Genomic DNA, 19,651 nt, shown 5'->3' with positions numbered 1-19,651 from the left:
TTATTTTTATGTTATTTTTGATTTCCAATTTAAGTTTACTTTTATTTCATTTTATTTAATTTGATTTTTGATTTTCAATGAATAAACGTTTGATTTAAGTATTACTTATCTTTTGTTTTACGTTTTCATTAAAATATCTGTTTATTTTGGAGGGTTTTTGCAAAATCTTTGGCAAATTTCGAGTGATAGCTATGGGCCACCATACACATGGAACCATGCTAACCGTGCGAAATTCAGTTACCTAGCACGTATCAAAACTTCGAACGCCAAAATCGATGTCACATTTTTAGCAGGTAAAGTCGAAAATTTGACCGGCACGGTGTGAAAACAATGACCATCTAAATATTTGTACTGCAAAGAGGTAGTTACAGGGCGCGGTATCTAACTTGGGAGTAGCCTGCGTAGCTGGCGGGATTAACAGGCGAGTGCTGTAGTGTTTTGGCGCGAGGCGGCTTCCCCGCCAAGAAAGTAACCCTGCGCAAAACAATCCCGTCAGCTACGCAGGCTAACCTTCGGGAAATTCTTTTATCTGGTACTGAATTGCCTCCATGGTGAGGTCTGGGCCATTTCCTAGTTACGATGCCCTAAGCCTATGTTCATATCAATACTTAAACATGATTTTTAAACACAAGAGAGTTCTAGAAAATAATGTTTTTACATGAATATTTTATGAAGGAAAAATAAGGGAAATCACTGCGGAGAAAAGTTTGGATGGCGGATCGAAACGGCCTGAAAATTTTGCGAACTTTCTTCAAGAATTATTGAACATTTTATAAGCTTCATGAAACACTCGACACAGTAATTTATAAGATAACCAGGCAAGTGCGAAGTTGGCCTAAAACAGCGACTGGCAGCCTAGTTTTTTCAAGCCTTTTTCCCCTTCCTCTGTAATAACTAATGGAACACTGCGTCTCGGTATGTGAAATGAAAGCAAAGAAAATTAGACGAAATGAAGGGATCGAAATGAAACCCTACTTTTTAGGCCGATAAACAGCGCTCAAACTATTGTTTTGTAGTTTTGTTTTCGAAAACTGGACCACTGTAATCGTTGATTTTATATTGGCCACCTATTTTGCGGGCAAACATTTACTTACAAAAATATAAATGTAAATAAATAGATATCAGAATACTTGAGTACTTAAGAATCTTTCAGAAACTGAAAATTTTCAGGATTCAAGGTGATTAAAATACAAAGAGGTCATTCTCATCAGCTTCTCTCCAAATAATTGTTTGCCAACTTCGCACGCAATCTCAGTGACTCTTGCCATATCTTGAAGTGCTGTTGGAAACAGGGTGTGATGTATATTATCAACTACGAAGGCACACTTACTGATTGGGCTTAAACGTTACATTTCTGTTGAAACAGGATTTTGAAAGTTTTTGTGGTCATTCTACAAAGCCCTGAGTATTGACTAGCTCTTAGCAGTAAGTCTATAGGACAGATGAAAAGACAGCCAAATTCCTTCATTACAAGGATTTCAGAGCTGCAGTTTTGTCGTTTCATTGATAGCATTGACAACAAAATAGTGCTTTGATTACGTCGATAGTAAAGACGAACAGCTACACTGTTTTTTGCAGGCAAAGCATCAAGTTCTTCAATAACTCAGATCACTCCTTCTAATCTGGGCATTTAAATGCTAGCTTACTAACTTAACTTTCCTAAAAGCTCGCCCAGCGACTGTCACTGCGTCACTGAGCTCAACAGCTCTGTAGCACAAAGCCATCGGAAAAATGTGGACAAAAGTTAAGCTTCAATTTCATAAAAGTTGACATCTCAAGTAGGCAATCCAGTCACTGAAAGTAGAAGCAGGTACTTTGCATTTTATGGGAAATCTTTCAGGAGGAAGCGGGTCGTCAAGAACAGTGCGGTGTCCTGCTTGTGCAACGGCCTGTACATAACGAGCGAGCTTTTTCATGCAAGATTTAAAGTGTTCACTTGGTTCACCATTTGGAATAAATCCACTGCAAAGCAATCTGTGTTCTTTGAAAATAAATTGGCCCAGAATCTTCTGAGCACGATCACAGAGGTCTTCACCCTCCTTCACTTCACCCAACTGCAACCAAAGCTCACTGAAATTAATCAACACTGCTGCTACCGATGTATGCTCTTTCCCTGAGATTTTTTCCCTGATACGCAATGCCTCTTCAAAGCATTCCTTTGCTTGCTCAAGTTGACCATTGTATTGGTAAGCAAGTGCAAGGTTATTATATGAATCGGCTATCACAGTATGATCATGAAAGAAAAGTTCCTTCCTCATTTCCAATGCCTTCTCGTGGTACTGAACTGCCTCCACGGTAAGGTCCATTTCGCTGTTCAAGATTCCAATGTTGTTCAAAGAATCTGCAACACATGGGTGTTTTTCACCATATATTTTTTTTCTAAGAGCATGTGACCGTTGGAAAGAGTCTTTTGCAGTTTCTAGATCACCCATCATACTGTGGATAGAACCAACATTAGAAAGTGAAGATGCAACTTCAGGATGCTCAAGACCATAGAGCTGTTTCCTCATGTCAAGGGATTGCTGAAAGTAATCTTTTGCTTTTGCCATACAGGAGTTGTCATTGCAGTAACGTGTAACTAATTTAGACGGCCGGAGACCGTATTGTATCTTCCTAAGCAAACAAATGAAGAAGAGTGTTCCCAATTTGTTCAGTGAGTCTGCAATTTCTGGCAGACTTGTGTTTGGTGGGTGTAGTGCCCTAAGAATTTCTAGAGCACGGGTGTAATACAGTTCAGCCATTTTAAACTGGTCAGTTTCCTGAAAAATCAGACCTAGGTTGTTTAATATAGTGGCAGTAAAACTGATTTTGTTATGATCTTCGCAATCATAGTCATCTTTAGCAATTTGTAAGGCATAATCGAAGTAATCCCTAGCCTCAAACAGGAAAGCATGTTTCCTACAAATGTCCCCAAAGTTGAAAAGAGTTCTTTGCAGTGCACCCTTTTCGCTGGTGTTTGCCAAGACTAGGTTCCAACGGCCTGTGAGCCAATCAGAGAGTGATTTCACATGAGGTGCCATCATTTTTGAGGTCATATGGAAGTTCAGGTCAAAATGAAATGGGTCATGTTGGACAGAGGTTGACAGTGTTTCAATGTAAAGTAGAATGAATCCTGCAATCTGCTCCTTGCTATACTTATCAAGAAGGTACCTCTTAAATACCTCACGAACAACTTGGTGCATCTTCACTTGTACATGTATGTCTAAACCGTCATCTGGCGAATGTCGCAGAAGTAGAGCGCATTTCACGATTTCACTAGTCGCAAAGTCTTCATCGCAATCTGGATCTTGCTTTGCAAGATAATGAACAATTAAATCAACATTTACCGGTGTTGAGGCACCCAAGGCGAGAAATGGAATCACATGTTCAAAAGTTGGCTCCTGAACCATTTTTTCCAATGCCAACGTGACAGAAGCAGTCATTGAAGATTGATATGACCTGTTTGTCTGTTCGTAAGCTCTCTCTGTAAGAGCTCGCTTTTCTAGTGTTTCCAATTTCTTCAGGTATTTTTTCCAAGTGTCGCTAGAGCTTGTCCTCTGGCTCACTCCAATGAACTGAATATAAACTGCAGCACAAGCAATGGCCAAAGGCTGATAGTCCAAAGCGTTCAGGACCAAGGACTCATCTTCACTATCACTTGAAAACCCGCAAATCTTTCGAAGTAGAATCCTGGCATCTTCAGACTGCATTCCCTTACTAAGAGAAACACTTGCACAAAGAGGATCAGCTTCTGGTATGTGAATACCGTCCTGGGTAGTTACAAGAACATGTCCACAACCTCCCCAATGTTCATTAGGCAAGTAATCTCTAATGCTGCTCAGTTTATTGACATTGTCATATACAAGTAACCAACTGCAATAGTTTTCCATTTTGGAGGAAACAAGAGTTTTAAGATGAGAGATCTTTTCATAGGGCAACAAAACTGAGTCCCCTCCTGTGATACTGTTAAGGGAATATTCGGTGACACCTACTTTGCGGGCAAACGTGTAGTAAGAATCTAGCACGGACTGTTCACTTTCAGCATTCAAGGTCATTACAAGCGCACAACTATCATGGTCATTCTTAGCGGCTTCTCTTGCAAAGAACTGTCTTCCAACTTGTCGAGCAACTTGACTTTTGCCACATCCTGGATTACCAGAGATATAAATTGTAACGATAGAATCAGCTTCATTGATCTTCTCGAGATCTCTGAATTTCTGCAAGATGTTTTCAACTTCCACTTTCCTTTCGACAACCGCATGAGAAGGCGCCTGTGGAAGAATCTCGAAAGATTTAGGTTTACCTTGTATCTCATCCTCCAAGACCGTAACCTGCTCTTGAAGCTTCTGAAGTTCCTCAGTAGGGAAACTTCTTTGGTTGATTATTCTCTGCAGCTCTACAGTCGTAAGATGAAGAGACGCGAGTGCATTTGACACTTTGGATACACATCTCTGAAACTCTGCTTCAGGAAAACAAGCTTTAGAACGATGTGCAAATACTTCATTACGGAACATTCGCAAATCGTCTACATCTTTAGCGATTGTGGGGCTTATTACAGACCCCAGGGTGTTAGAATAGAGAATTGCAAAGAAAAAACATGTACAATCCCATTCTTCTGTGTTTCCATTTTGAATGATAGACAAGAGTCTCGAATTTTTTGAACGACTCTTTTCTGATTCCATTCTAAAGAAATCCTGCCCATTTCTTGCAGTATCTTGCCATAAACCAAACCTGGGACTGTGGTGTCGGTCCCATTCGCTTTTAAACAGTTCTTTCAGACCTTCCCTGATGATGTGGGTGGTGATATAACAAACACGAAAATAATTGAGCTCCTCTTCGGTGTATTCTTTGTTGGCCATTCTTTAAATCCAAAGCCCAAGGACTGTTTCTAAAAAACAAAACAGGTTTAAATAATTAAAATTATTTCTCCACAAATGATCTTCACGTTGTCGTCAAGTAAATATAAATTTAGCAGCACGTTTTCAAGTTCGTGGAAATAAGTACGCTTTAGGCCTAAGGATGTCGAAATAAGTTTCGACGGATAGACTTCTAACTGGAATGATCTTAACATCAGCGGAGCATGCATCAGGGCTCAAAATAACTGCCCGTGAACGGAAAATGTCCGGTCAAGATAACCATTTGTCTGGACAAACCTTTTTGCCTTCGAAAGTAAGAGTTCCACGCAAGAAACAGATAATTTCATTCCTATTATAGTACTTAAGTGACAAGAAAGAATATATAATAATATATAGGAAAAATATTATTCTGTTCTAGACCTGAGAGGTAACGACAATATTGTTTCATATGGTGAGAAATGACCACACTAGTCAGGCAATTACAACAAATGAATTATATGATTTATAATCATACATATGTTATGGTCCAATTTTATCCTTGGTTTTAAATTATTTTCCTTTGTTTCAAACTCATTATCATACTGATTATCATACCCAAAACAAAGGAAAATAAAAATTGAAACCAAGGATAAAATTGAACTCCAAATATGCATACAAATTTCAAAACTCGTAGCAACAATTTGTATGCTAAATTTGTATGCTAAATGTCTTCGCTAAAGCAGATAAAAAACCTTTTTTGGTGAGAAAAATATATGTCTTACAATATAACGTATCAACAGGACAACAATCGTTTTTCACTTTCACTGTTGAGCTTAAGTTATTTTTAATTTAACCTAAAATTACTAAGGTTGGGCAACATGACTGGAAACAGTCCCAAAATATTTTGCCCCCTGTTTATCACACAAAGCAATCTCAACAGTTGTGACCTACATAGTGAACAAAGTTATACCTTAGTGGTCATAGTGTGGAGGAAGGAAAAAAGCACTAAGAGATAGGGGGTCCTGACCCCACCAGCCCTCCCCCTGGATTACCACTAGTTCCAAGTACAGCACCTCTTACCCAAGGAAGCATTATTTTTCCATTTTGGGTACGCTTGAAAGTGACCAAGCCTTTATTTTCAAAACCCTAATTGCTAGTTCAGTCAAAAATCAAACCTGGAGCTTGTCACTCCGAAGGATGGTAACCAAGCAACTGAGCTAGTCAGCAGGGTTGAATTGATTGAATTGACTAATACGAGTGAATAACAAATACAAAGAATAACTGCCCTTGACCTAAGGTGATAAAATAGTAGTCCTGAAATTATTGTTTAATGGTAATGAAAGAAAAAATATGAAGAAAGAATATGTTGGCACTACTCTACAGGAAATCATCCAGATTCGAAAAAGCGTTGAGCGCTTAGTCATATATCAGGTATTTTTTCATCAAGGCCACCACGTTTTGCAACCACTAGGTTGTTTTGCTTTGCTCTTGAAGAATTTGCAAAGGATAGATAATTCATTATTTCAGTTGATTTCTTTGAATAATGTGAGGTCACTTGACAGTACCAGATAGAACTGTTTCGAACAGAACTTGTTTTGTCAAACACATATCAGCTACAGGGTTGACAGACTCCATCCACATATCTGCTCGATGCAATCAGACCAGAAATTAAGTACAGCAAAAAAAATTAAAACAAAGTAACTAGTCAAAAGCTTAGCATGTTTTTAACAAACTTATAACCAATATCTTTCATTTATCTGAAAAACTGAGTTAAATTTACTTTCACCTTACTTTAAGGATTTCAAAAACTTAACAATTGTTCGCCGGATCACTGCAGCTCATCGATCACTCACTCATCGGAGCTCATCACGCAGCTCATCGATCACTCACTCATCACTCACTCATTGATCACTCACTCAGCTCATCAGATCTCTCACTGCAGCTCATCCATCAGCACTGAACCTCATGGCTGCCAAAATTACCCAAGACCATCTGAAAACCTCTTCTTTCGTTAAAGTCTCTGTTATTACACTATTACCATCAAAAATTGTCATAAAAAATTTTAAAAAAAACAACAGTTATTTAAATTGTTAATATTACAATAATAAAATCATTATCAATAATAATATTATTAACATTAATATTAAATCATTATTAAAATTTAAGAATGGGCCCTTTTGAAATGATCGATAAGACTCAAACCATTTGCAAAGAAATTTTCATCACAAATCTGCTTTGTGCTTTTAAATTTAATGTTATAATGGCCAGTTTGGTTAGAATTTATCAGGCAAATCTTGAAGGCCAAAGTCAGGCTGATTGTTGTGTTTGATCATGTGCCTGTGGGCTGTGATGAAGTTATTTTCAATTAGCATTGTATAGTTTGTCCCACATAATTTTCCACCACTCTGTTTACATTAAGCCTTCCTACAGACTAACACACACTCATGTTTGACCTGAGCACGGGCAGACCACCCTCTGTTTGTGCGGCCATTGTTGTTGGTGAAATCTGAGCATCGGTCTTTGCAGTCAATAGAGACAATAGAACATTATGGTGGCTACAATTTACTCCATATACAAATACAGATTTGAACCTAAATGATCAAGCAAAGCTCAAGCTAAATGTTAACTTAGTCAACTGTGATGTTTCTTTGCCATCCCAAGCTGTTTACTGAGTTATTTTGATAGACGATTACTTGAATTTGAAGACTACGTTTAATATTCTGAGGCTTTCATGGGTTTTAGTTTATTTGTGATTATGGGAGACGTGGGGTGGTGTTGATGTGGGAAGGGACAGACTGTCACCAGATTTTAAATCTCCGAGGGCTGGCATCTGGGACACTGAATTTTTAGCCTGCGAGCAAGCTCTCCTATTTGGGCGAGTGAAGCGAGTCTCGCGAGAACGCGCGAGCGAGCGGTCCCCTCGCTCGCGCGTTCTCGCGAGGCTCACTTCGCTTACCCAAATAGGAGAGCTTGCTCGCAGGCTACTGACTTTTTTATTTTACTTCATTCCAAACGAAAATGTTTGGCAATTTCAAGGTTTTTGATTCAGCATAGGATTTGCAGGCTAGTTCGAGATACGGTAAGCAAGAAAGTTCTGAAAAGCTTATTATCTGTTATTGCGACTTGCGTTCAAACGTTTGATTACGAACCGGTACCGGTACCTTGTTGGTTCACTGATTTGCCACGAGCTTTAGAATGATAAAGTCCCATAAGTGCTGTAGTGTTTAAAAACAAAAAAGTTAATCAGGTTCACCACGCGGTCAGACACGCGGTCTTTGTTTAAGGTTATATTATCCATGCAAAGGCGACGATGCATGTTAAAGCAAGTATTCCACTCAAACCTAGAGAATTCATGTAAGACTTATTTATGACTCACTTATGGACAAAGAAAGTATATTTAACTCACCGAGAATTTTATTCTTTGCTCGATATTCCTTCTTTAACGTAAGTAAAATCTCAAACGAGCAGTCTTCTTCTTCTTCCTCCAACGACTCTTTGTTTTTCGCTTTCGGTAAATTCGTCCCAGGCTGTTCAAAGTCGGCAAATCTCCGAAGGCAAAAGAAACGCATTGGCTGGTTACCACACCAGGGATTGATAAAAGCGCTTATGATTTACATAAGAATGAAAAAGTTTCTTGTTCGGCTCTAAGGTGAAACTACTTGAGCTATGATCAGTGTGGTGATCAGGTGATAGTAGGTCGAATATTGGCCAGTGCATCATCACCCACAATGCATTTCGATTGTCCCCATCCCCCGCCAAACAAATTTCGGCTATTTTCGGTTAGCCTCCCACGCAGGCGTTTTTAGGGGAGCTCGTATTTCTTCCCTCCCCGCAACTAGGGACGAAATACGACCTCCCCTAAAAACGCCCGCGTGGGAGGCTACATTAATACGGCTATAAACAGTTAACTTTTTTTTTTTTCCGCTAACGGATATTTTTTTTCAATTTTTACGCCTAACGGCTAGATTTTTGGCCGTTTTAGTGCTAACCTGAGATCAGGCTCTATTTTCGTTTCGCTTTGAAAATTACATTCCGGCGTTAGCCGTTAGAGAGAATGTATGAGAACCGCTGAAATTGGGCCTGATCTCAGGTTATTTTACTGCTAACGGTAACCCTCATTCAGATCCTCTGATTTCTCCCTGGTGTAACGGACTTAACGAGAGAAACTAAAAACAAAGCTTGTGCAGTTTTCATTCTTTTATTTTTTCTTTCTTTCTTTTGGGCTAGTGGAGGGGCGGGGGGGAAGGGTTGACGGCAGGAAGACAAGCAAGGTGTATTATGGGAGATCTGCCGACAGGGAATAACGTATCATGCACAGGAAAGCGCGCTAAAAGTGTTTGAATTAGAACCCAGCTAAAAATAAGCACTTCGTTAGGCTCAAGATACAAAATAATCCATAAACACCCTAGCCTGCGTCGTACACATAATTCAACCAGAGTTTAGTTTCGTCTGTGGTGCAGGTTATAAGCGTCTTAAGCCCACATTTCGTCCCTTACTGACGCTATCGGAAAACTATGTGTACCTCTCGAAAATTCCTGGCACGTTCATATCGCTGAACAGACGATATAAGTACATACAGCTCTTCAGAGAACACAACATTTACACCTCATTGCGGCAATTATACCTTCAACATTTATAAGGATAATACGAGTATCCTCTCTTGGGGTCAATGTATCATGAAGGCAAGAGAATAACTAGATTAGTCACTAGTTTGGACGGATTACTTGAGAGTGGCCCATATGGGGACATCACATTGACACGGCCCATGGGTTACTTCCCTATGACGGGGGGACTCTTCGTACATTTTAGGGGCCAGTGATTGTGGATAAGTATCGGCATAGGCGCGTTTACCTGTCACTGTTCCGAAAAAAGAAGCCCGCACTCTTCCTCCCCTCTTCGGGGAGGTGGGGGGAATCAAAGACCGACCAGGGAAACTGCAGAAATCGAGTATATAATGGAGATGAGTCAAGGGATTTGGCCTTTCCACCAGCAAAACGTACTCCCGCACTAAGAATTCGGGTCGATCAGTTATCATCAAAAGCTCCTACATATTTCTCCGGCCTCTAGGTAATTTTGACGAGGTACAACTTGTTGCAATCAGGGTGTAACCACCTAGAGAAATCTTCCCTTACGTGTGCCCGACAAAGTATGATTTTTACTTCGGCAAATTTCACATTGACAAGCAATGACGCGCGCTACAATTTAGTAACATTAAAACGTTCAAGGTCACTTAGTGACACTTTAATAAATACTAGTGATAAATCTTATTTACAAGCTCTTTTTACAGGACGAACACTGTACAACTGATTAATTTACTGTCTAAACAACCTTCGATGGTGAACGTAAACAAAGTAAATAAAAAAACTGTTGAGTTACTAGTCTGCATGACGCTAACCGGCGTCACGCTAGTCTGCATCACGCTAGCCTGCGAATAAAATCGCCTCTCATCGCTCCCGCCACTAAGGACGTTTCACAAGCCCCATCGATGAGAGGCGGCTGTATCGTTGTACCATCAAATAAAGATCCTGCGACAAAGGCTGTAAGTTCCAAATCCATTGTAACTTAAGTGGCCAGCGATCCAAGGAAAAGAAGAAAAAAGACCGGCGCAAGAATTTTTCTCCTTTTGGGTAAAGCAGGATCTACATTGGAAAGCATGTGCGAATCGCACTCTTAAAAAGTCTATGACCATACATCAACAAACTCAATCGTGGAAATAGACCTCTTTAGCTTGTACGTTTGGTTTTTCCAATGTAGGTCATTTATATTACTCTCATTGTGTACCCATAATTTATAATAAGAGAAAGGGGTAAATCCCCATGAGACTTCATTGAGAAAACAAACATACAAGCTTAAAAGGTCTATTCTATTCAACATAAATTGGATCAATTACGGCTCACATGGGGACTGGACTTCGGCGTTCGTCAGTCAATCAAAAACGACAATACATAGTAACTTGTCGAAGCAAACGACCGGAGCCAATTATATCACCACCATCATCAGTCACAATTCAATAACATTAACCGACTGTGCTATTATCTTTTGCCATACTGCATTAGTTTACTTTAGTGCAAAATAAACTAAACCGAAGAGCATCAGTCGATTACGACCGAATCAATAGCTGGTCGCTTTGACGGTACCGAACAAGGCGAGGAGAGCGTATCATGCTTTCGTTTGCCACTCAGTGGCTGCTGTGTTTCTACCTGCTCTCCTGTGTTTTTAGAGTGAATTTCGTTCAACATGTGTTGTGGTACCAGCACAGGGGTGTGGCCATCCGACGGCCCCCCTGAAGAAGCGATCAGTCGCTTAGCGTCCTCAATTGTGGGTACAAGCACTACAAGTCCTTGCGGTATGTTCTGTTCGCTGCTTCGAGAGGAACGTCGTGACAAAATGATCGGTTTCTTAGTTGTGGGCGTCGTCTGTTTTTGAGCTGAATTCGCTGAGTTATCATTCGGCAACGAAATGACAGCCATAGCTGGCGCCTGCGAATCAGTCACGTGACAAGCCGTTGATAAAACAGGAGTTTTTCCCTGGACATGCTCGAGATGAGATACAGCAGCTGATAATGAAACAGTCTCAGCTGAATCACTCCCCTTAGTCGCGACAAGTTCACGTCTACTATGAGTAGAACAATGAGACCTTGAATTTGGCATCTTCGAATTGTACGAAGTGCCGATGTCCGAGTTAAGCGGGCTTGTCCCGGTAAATATTTTTCTCGGAGGACTTAAAGACACAGAAACACCGTTAACATCAGCTGTTACATCAGAATGATGCTTCTTAACAAATGAAGGTGAAATGGCAGGCTGTGATTTGTCTTTAGTACAACACCCATCATTTCTACATTCCTTTCCATCACCAGCATCGGAATCGTTTGAAGTATGTGTGACACTAGGACAAGAGGTAGTGACAGAAGAGGATGACGTCACACTTTTCTTAACCAATAAAATTTCACAACTTTTCGTCTCCTCCTTGCCACCGTCGTCACTTGCCGAGGTCGGAGGACTCTCATAAGAGAAACTGCTGGTCGGTACGACCAGGAACTCAGGCTCAAGACTGGATGCCAAAACTGGAGCTGGAACTCGCATTAATTCTGGATGATCTCTACACACCGTTCTCACTAGAAAAGGAAACATTCATTTGATGTTCAGTACATTTTTTCAGGTAAAAAAGTGTTGCATGCATGGCTACGGCAATGGCCAATACACGAAAAAAATAATTTATGCCTCTCTTTTTTATCAATAGACAGAACTTTGGAGTTTGCAACTTATTTGCATTTGAACGCACCTTTTCGGACCGATATCACCAATGACAGAATTTTTGCTAAGTGACATGTGAAAAGTGAAGTATTCCCAATAGTTTTACTTCTTGTTCTAGGTTTAATTTACATAGTTATTTCTGCTGCTGTTGTTGTTCTTCTTTACAAACAAAAAGGAACTTTTTACCAGTTCACCTTTTGTTGCACAAGCGCTTTTTGAACTGAAGTAAACTGTTATATTGAAACAAATTTCAAGATCTGAAAAAGTAAGACTAAGTTTGTCTTTGAGAATAGTGAGTTGGCAGTATCTGTTAAAATATGCCTTGATGAATTTTCCTTGTGTACGCTTTTGTTCCAACAACAAACATTGAGGGTGTACACTATTGTTTACTTCACATCAAAGTTATGTTGACAAATCATGATTAACTGTACAGTGCATGATGATAATGAATGAATACCTTTATTTAAGTGTCAACTGACTAATGTAGCAGTAGAAGAACCACTACATTAACAAGGGGACACTAAGTAAGAAGACTGAATGCTCTCCACGTTGGAAGTAATTGGATTCAAAATCCTCGCCATGATTTTCATCCAATTATTTCCAAACTGGACAGCATGTAGCCGCATTTCATAATTTTTCAATTTCAATATAAAACAGCATTTACCTGAGGACTGCTTGTCAGGAGATACCAGTGAATGTGACAAAGCTATTTTTAAAGGACTCACATTCTGTTTGCGATTGCGACGTGACACCCTCTGCCAGGAGAATGCACCATGTCCATATGGGGAAGTCTGAGGAATACTGACACCATGTAACAATGATGCGAGAGATGTCTTTGTAGACCTAATAGCACTGCCGCCATCATCATCATCTTCAGTTTGCAAAACATCAATCACTTGTAGAAGCTGGTGTGCCATGGGCGATGTCGTTACTGATTCTTTTTTGGTACAGCTTTTATCATCTCCTGGACTGTTCTTGTCATGTTCATGACTTGATGCACTTTTTGAAGGACTTAAATGAAGCATCTTTGCTTGGTTATTAGACGCATCCGTTGTCACTTCTTGACTGGACACTGCACTGACAGTTTGAGGTGCTGGTGGCATTTCTGGGCTAACTTGCACTACTGGTGTACCTGTGGTGGTACTGTGAGGAGAAGGATGGCAAGGCTGTGGCACACGGTGAACGCTTGTGTGAGAAAGGCAAGCTGGACAGTGACAATGTACTGGCACTTGATGAACAACACATGGTACCTGTCCATGATCATGTGACACAGAGCATTCTGACACAGCTGGATTTCCCAACGAGATGCTTGATTTGCTCAATGTATAGACTTTTGGTCCTTCACAGTCATGAACAAACACCCGTTGCTCATCCGATTCACCAGATTGGGGATTAATCCAAGAAGGATGAGATCTGCTGGCTGTTGACAATGCTGGGGCCACAGTTGCTTGTGGATTTTGAATTGTTAGCCCAGCTGCAGTTCCTAGACTCAAAGAGTTTACTGTTTTCTGAGCTAACTCAACTTGATCCTGAAGAATGGCTAGAGTGTCTGAGGCATGTTTCATCTGATTATGAAGCAGGCTCAGGCACTGATCTGCAAAGGAGACCTGGTTCTTAAGAACAGAGATACTTTCCTTAGCATCTTGAACTTGTCGTAACAAGGTACCTTCAGGTGCCTTCGGCTCCTTTACATTGCTTTCTGTTTTTGCATCAGTTGTTGCAGAATAAGTGTAATCTGTTGAAGTGCCTGATTCCATGTTGTTATCAAGTCAGCTTTCTATGACACTGGAAGGGAAGAACAAATTTCTTTTTACTTTAAAATATCATGACAGTTCATGAAAGTTAAAAACTAAAATTACTGGTAATAACAAGAGGAATGACAGGGGCATAGCTAGGGGGGTCCTGGGGTGCCCGCGACCCCCCCACCCTTTGGTAGGCCTTCTTTTGAGCAAACAACCTACAATATTCAGGTGGCGAAAACGCCATGACAATATCTTGGCGGTAAAAGCCATTGTTGAAAAGCCCACTTTTTTTAAATTTGTTTTTTTGTAAAGTATTTTCGTCAACGGCTTTTGTCTATAGTTAATATGGGCCTTCATGCCACGATAATACAAGACTGAGCCCGCTGATACAAGAGGGAGAGCAGCAGTGAGTAGCCTCTGTGACCCCCCCTTTGAAAAATCCTAACTACGCCCCTGAATGATATTGCAACAAAATTATTAAACTGAGTAGCAAGCATTAACGCATGTGTTTCAAAGAGAAAGTTGATACAAGAGCGAGAAAAACCTTTACTTCCCCTCTAAGGAATTTGGACTCAATCTGAGCAGAAGATATATAAGCATTTCTTCTTTGCTGATCATTTAATTAATTCTCTTGATCCCCTCTCTTGATTCTGTATTGATATTCATTAGGGAGGATTAATATTTTTATCGATGTTGGTCTCTTGGGACTTAAAGGGGTAAATCTTCATAACCAGCTTTAATAAAGAGTTGATCAAATTTGGAATAAGTTTGCAGATATCATTAGAACTGACGTCATTTTTTTAGTGTACGGATATCAACATAAAAGAGGCAACAGAAGGCACTGTAGCTCAGATATTTTGGCAGATCTGGAGAAAATGGCAGAAGATCTCAAAAAAACATGGCAAGAATAGCAAAAATACCACTCAAGAGGTGACAACCACTATTTCAAGAACCTCCGCTAGAATAAGCATCCCTTTACAACCTGAAACTGCCAAAGACTAACCAAACGGTAATATAAAGGTGAAAACTTTACATACAGCCTGAAGATCGAGATAGGCACGTTTTGCTGAAGATGGAAATATGATGAATGAATAATAAAACAATAACAATAAATAACTGTTTTATTTTTTCATTCAAATATATATTATTGACTTTGGCTTTTGCATGATATAAAGAATTATGTAGGAGTTATTTTTCTTGGCCAATACCACCCTCCTTGATCTGCATAATTCTTCATAGCATACACAGCCTCAACCAATATTATTGCTAATTAGATGTGACAAGCACTGGCATGCATACTGCTAAGGGATCAAAAATGTCCAGTGCACACTATTTGGTGATATAAATAATGAAAAATGGTAACATTTTTTAAAATGAAATTAGTAAATGAAATATTCACCATGAGTGAGGAGGGAGACTGGAATGATCTACAGTGGAACCTCAATTTAACGAACCTCTATATAACGAAGTCCTCAGTATTACAAACAGTTTTCTTCAGCCTGGCCAAAACTACAGTAAATGTATGGAACAGAACCTGGATATAACAAACCTCAATTTAACGAAATCCTCATTATAACGAACACAATCAACAAGCACAAACATAAATTTACCTTAATATAGTGAATAAAAAATGGTGTGATAAAAGATGAATGCCAAATGCTGGACCAACAAGGATAAAATTTATGTGTACAGTACTTTAAAGCAGTTTTGTTTGCCTGTTCTTGAGTTTCTAACAACCTGGTGCCATAGCTATGTAAAGCTTGGTACTGAAATGTTATTACAGTAATTTTTCTTGAAATGCTGGATTTTGTAAATTAATTATTAACTATACCTCAATATAACGAACATTTTGATAGTTTTCCCGGAAACTGGTTAAATAGAGGTGTTCAAAATAACAAACCCTGAATTTAAAAAACAAATTTCCCCTGCAGTCCCCTTGGCACTTCGTTAAATCGAGGTTCCACTGTAATTAGTTCCAGAGGGGGCTGAATAGGGGTATGCAAATCCACTGATCCGTTATGATTTATTAACCAAATCTGCCATGAAAATTTTGCCTGAATCGGAAATTCAGGCAAAAATATTTTAATTATACCCAAAGTCCAATATCCAGGCCCAAAAAATGGATGAATCTGCAATCCGCTGCAATTGCAGGATCCAGAAATCCGTTAAAATCTCACTTTGAATCCGAAATCTGGGGAAAAATATTTCAAAATCCGCTGATCCATTTCCCTATTCACCCCCCTTGTTCCAGATAGCCTACAATCCCCTTGTTCGTCAAATTACAGTTGTATTGAGTTCAAATAAAATGTTATCACTGTTTCATAATCTGCTGACATCAGATTGATGTCACCTGTTTTTGATTACACACCAAATAGATGCCTAGGCAAGGAATCCATACTTACTTAACAGACCTACCCCAATAGTCCATGGCCATGGGCAGGGGAATGTGCACCCATCCCCCTCCCCCTGCCTACCCCAAATTCAGATTCAGTTTGGCAGGAATTTTAGTATTACAAGATCCACTGACTATGCATAAAAACTTTGATATCTGATTTAAATATTGAAAGGTGCCACATTTACCATGCCTTAAATTTTGCAGATTAACCAAGATTTGGGGTAGATGTCAATATAATGTCTGAGAAATAGCCATTTAAAAATTAAAGCAACTCTCTAACTTGACCTGCAAATTACAACCTGATGGTAGACTTTTGAGAGAGTTATCATTGTTGAGTAAAGATTTAATTGGTTGCTTAGAATACAACAAAGTGATGAAATATAAGAAATGTCTTTTAAGACTCTTACAGAAGCATGCACCCCTTAAAACGGAAGTTAACATTTGTACACGTATAATTAATGAAAGAAGTTACCTAGTTAACTAGACATGGGACAGCGAACAGAAAATAATAAAAAATAGGTAGTTATCTCGACAGCAAAGGAAAATGATTTTAATGAATACAGACACCGTATTAAGCTTATAACGACGATAAATGAATTTGCATTCACCTCAAAATTCATCTCAGATATTTCTAACAAAATGAACCGCTCGGTTTTTGCCCGTCACGAATTTCAATGACAGAAAAGAAAACATTTCGATCAACGCACGCGGCAGTGATGGTGCACATATTGCGCTGAATTTTAACTATCAGGCGAACACATGAAATTACAGAATTTTTCTTTAACATTTGCAAAAGGGCACTCTAATAATTAGTCACGCCGCCTAGAGACAATCGTGGACCTTTGATAAAAATTCGAACTCCAATGTCGCGAGTATTACAAAAGTACAGTGTACGAATATTTTCACAGATTTTAACACCTGTTGAACGAGTGCTTCGATTATCTGAAGTCATTTCGATTGAACAACTTCGAAGCAAGGCGAACGTGCACGTAAGATATCTTCCAACGAATAATTCGATCTCAAATTTCCCGGGAATAACATCCGTTCAATCGAATGAAAGGCAATGTTAGTTCAGAAGCGTTCATGCGGGAAGTGTTGTTTGAGAAAAGCGACATGAAGCAAGGCAACAAAGCTTTTCAATCTGACTGAATTCAAAAGACACGCGAAGTGCCAAACACGCAGTCTTTCAGCTTGTAGTCATCGGAAATTATAACTAACCTTCACGCGATCTTGTTCCTTCCGCTCCTTCAAATTCGATTCTCTTTCGCGCCTGTCGGCATACAGTTTAACAGAAGAAGACATCTACACCACAAACACGACAACAAATCAGGTAAATTTGGCATTCCAAAGATAAAATCCTCCTATGAAAAGTTGCCTTCGACGGGTCTTCGTTACTTCGAGTACAATTGGAATATAAAAGACGACATATTAGCCGCGGATTTCATTTTGCAATTAGGTGCTATTGTCTGTCAGCCAATAAGAAGACAAAACCGGACAACTGGTAGACTCGTTTATTCCTTCCACCAACCGCTCTTCGACTTTCGCCAATCACGAGCGGGAGTTGAACAATAAATGCCAATCAAGTCGTTTTAATCACGGTAAGATAATGAGATACCGAACCAATCATGGAGCCGGCACATCATTAGCTCGCTGAGGCTTCGGAGTCACTTCAGGAAAAAAAGCAACAAACAGTTTGAATATATGTTCAGCTAATTTATAATCGAAAAAGAAAATTATTCGGAGCGGTGCTGATATGAGCGATATCTTTTCGTTTATTAAAATCACATCTTGAGAGCGCTGTATATGGATAAATTTGTAATTAAATTCTTTTATTGTTTCAATCTACTTTGCAGGAGGTGAAATGTATTTTTGAAAAAAACATCTGCTCCCTTTGATCAGTTTGATTGATTAAAAAAGGAAATTATCGATTGCGCAAAAACCGCTGGTCGGTGCTCAGTTCATTAAAGTAGTTCTCCAGCAAAACCAAGGGTGGAATCCACTTGTTTTATTGTTTCAGAAACAGTGCAATATGAATTATCAAAAAAATATACCAATACAGGCCCTGACTACATAAAAAACAGTTCAATCATCGGTCTACATGATATCGTGCTTGCCTTTGTTTCCATGAAACCGATGAACCGGTCCTTGCTTAACTGACAGAGAGACAATCGCAGATCCCTGCAGATCCGTCTGGACGCCCAGGGGCTACTCCATAAATTTCGGATGGCAGGAGCGTAGTTATCAGCTTTGCAGTAGCATAGTCTTTGTACTTCTCATTTTTTATTCTTATTTTATTCGTTTTTTTTATTTTTACTACAACTAAATTTTTATTTTTTTGTATACCTGATTTTAAATCCCTATATTTTCCTAGGGTAGGCACCCCGGATGGGTCTGAGTATCCCGACCGTGCCCATCCCTCTTTACGTTTGTATATTTTCATTTTTTTTTTTTTCGATTTCAACTTGCCCAATAAAGTTTGACATAATAATAATAATATTTTAGCTGATTAGATATCTTTTCTAGATATCCAACGGTTGACAACCAGCAGGATCTTCGTCCACGGTTTTTGCAGTTAATTTCTTTCTAAAAGTTCCATCCTGACCGCCCTTTTCCCACTCAGTTCCTAGACAAAAGTTTGTCAAATCCCTTTCCGCCCTATCGCAAAATTATGACTAGTCTACTAACAGGGGATTTGACAGGGGCACCCAACGTCAATTTTCGGAAAATATCTGTTCGGAAGACGATTTGAGATCTAGAATTTTCGGAACATTTTTTGCAAAATTTCTTGCTTGCCTACCTCTCCTAGGATTTTCGAACATCTAAAAATTGGTGTAATTGCCCATTTTTAACGGATTTTTACCCTAAAAAGCTCACCTACAATTTTCGGGAGCCTTTTTACTGGCTGAAATTTTCGAAAAGGTAAGTTTTGATCCCTATGATTTTCGGATCTCGAGACCTAGGAAATCCGAACAGATGAAAAATTTTTAGGGGATAAAAATATGCCTATATCTACCGTTTAAATACTAAAATACGTTTAACAGTGCTATGTTTAAGTGGTTTTGAACTATATTCTCTTTGGGTGCCCCTGATTTGACTGCTACCCAGGAAGCAAGATTTGGCTAAGGAGGGATTGGGCTGATTCCGAAAGAAAATGATATTCTGAAGTTGAGAGCGCGGGAATCTCGTAAAAATGGAGCATGCGCACGTCATGTATATGTGGGATCAGTAACCTCCTTTCCAGACACCGTACGTACCACCGATGCCCGGTCATGACTTTTTTGGAATCCGTTCAGGAGAGATACCACTACACGTTATTTGAACAACTGCGAGGGCTGGTTTGCTCATGGGGTGGAAGCATGTGTACGCAAGGACCGCTATACCATACTTTATAAATGTTAACTAGCGCTGACAAAAAGAGCATTTAATGAGCTCTACTTCAGCAATACT

General features: G+C 39.4%; 2 protein-coding genes across 2 annotated transcripts; both read right to left on the bottom strand.

Moving 5' to 3' along the window:
• Positions 1–1,726: 1,726 nt before the first annotated feature.
• Positions 1,727–8,293, bottom strand: LOC140937121 (uncharacterized). Its single transcript, XM_073386652.1, has 2 exons — positions 8,221–8,293; positions 1,727–4,867 (listed from the first exon to the last, which is right to left on the bottom strand). The coding sequence occupies exon 2, from the start codon at positions 4,836–4,838 to the stop codon at positions 1,758–1,760; it is 3,081 nt and encodes a 1,026-aa protein (XP_073242753.1). The 5' UTR covers positions 4,839–4,867; positions 8,221–8,293; the 3' UTR covers positions 1,727–1,757.
• Positions 8,294–10,025: 1,732 nt separating this feature from the next.
• On the bottom strand, positions 10,026–17,684 carry LOC140938538 (uncharacterized). The gene is made up of 3 exons (XM_073388021.1): positions 17,423–17,684; positions 12,732–13,852; positions 10,026–11,928 (listed from the first exon to the last, which is right to left on the bottom strand). The coding sequence occupies exons 2-3, from the start codon at positions 13,822–13,824 to the stop codon at positions 10,907–10,909; spliced, it is 2,115 nt and encodes a 704-aa protein (XP_073244122.1). The 5' UTR covers positions 13,825–13,852; positions 17,423–17,684; the 3' UTR covers positions 10,026–10,906.
• Positions 17,685–19,651: the final 1,967 nt, after the last annotated feature.

The sequence above is a fragment of the Porites lutea genome, chromosome 5 (genome assembly GCF_958299795.1).
Source record: "Porites lutea chromosome 5, jaPorLute2.1, whole genome shotgun sequence".
Taxonomy (NCBI): Eukaryota; Metazoa; Cnidaria; class Anthozoa; order Scleractinia; family Poritidae; genus Porites; species Porites lutea.
This window is presented reverse-complemented; position numbering and strand designations above follow the sequence as displayed.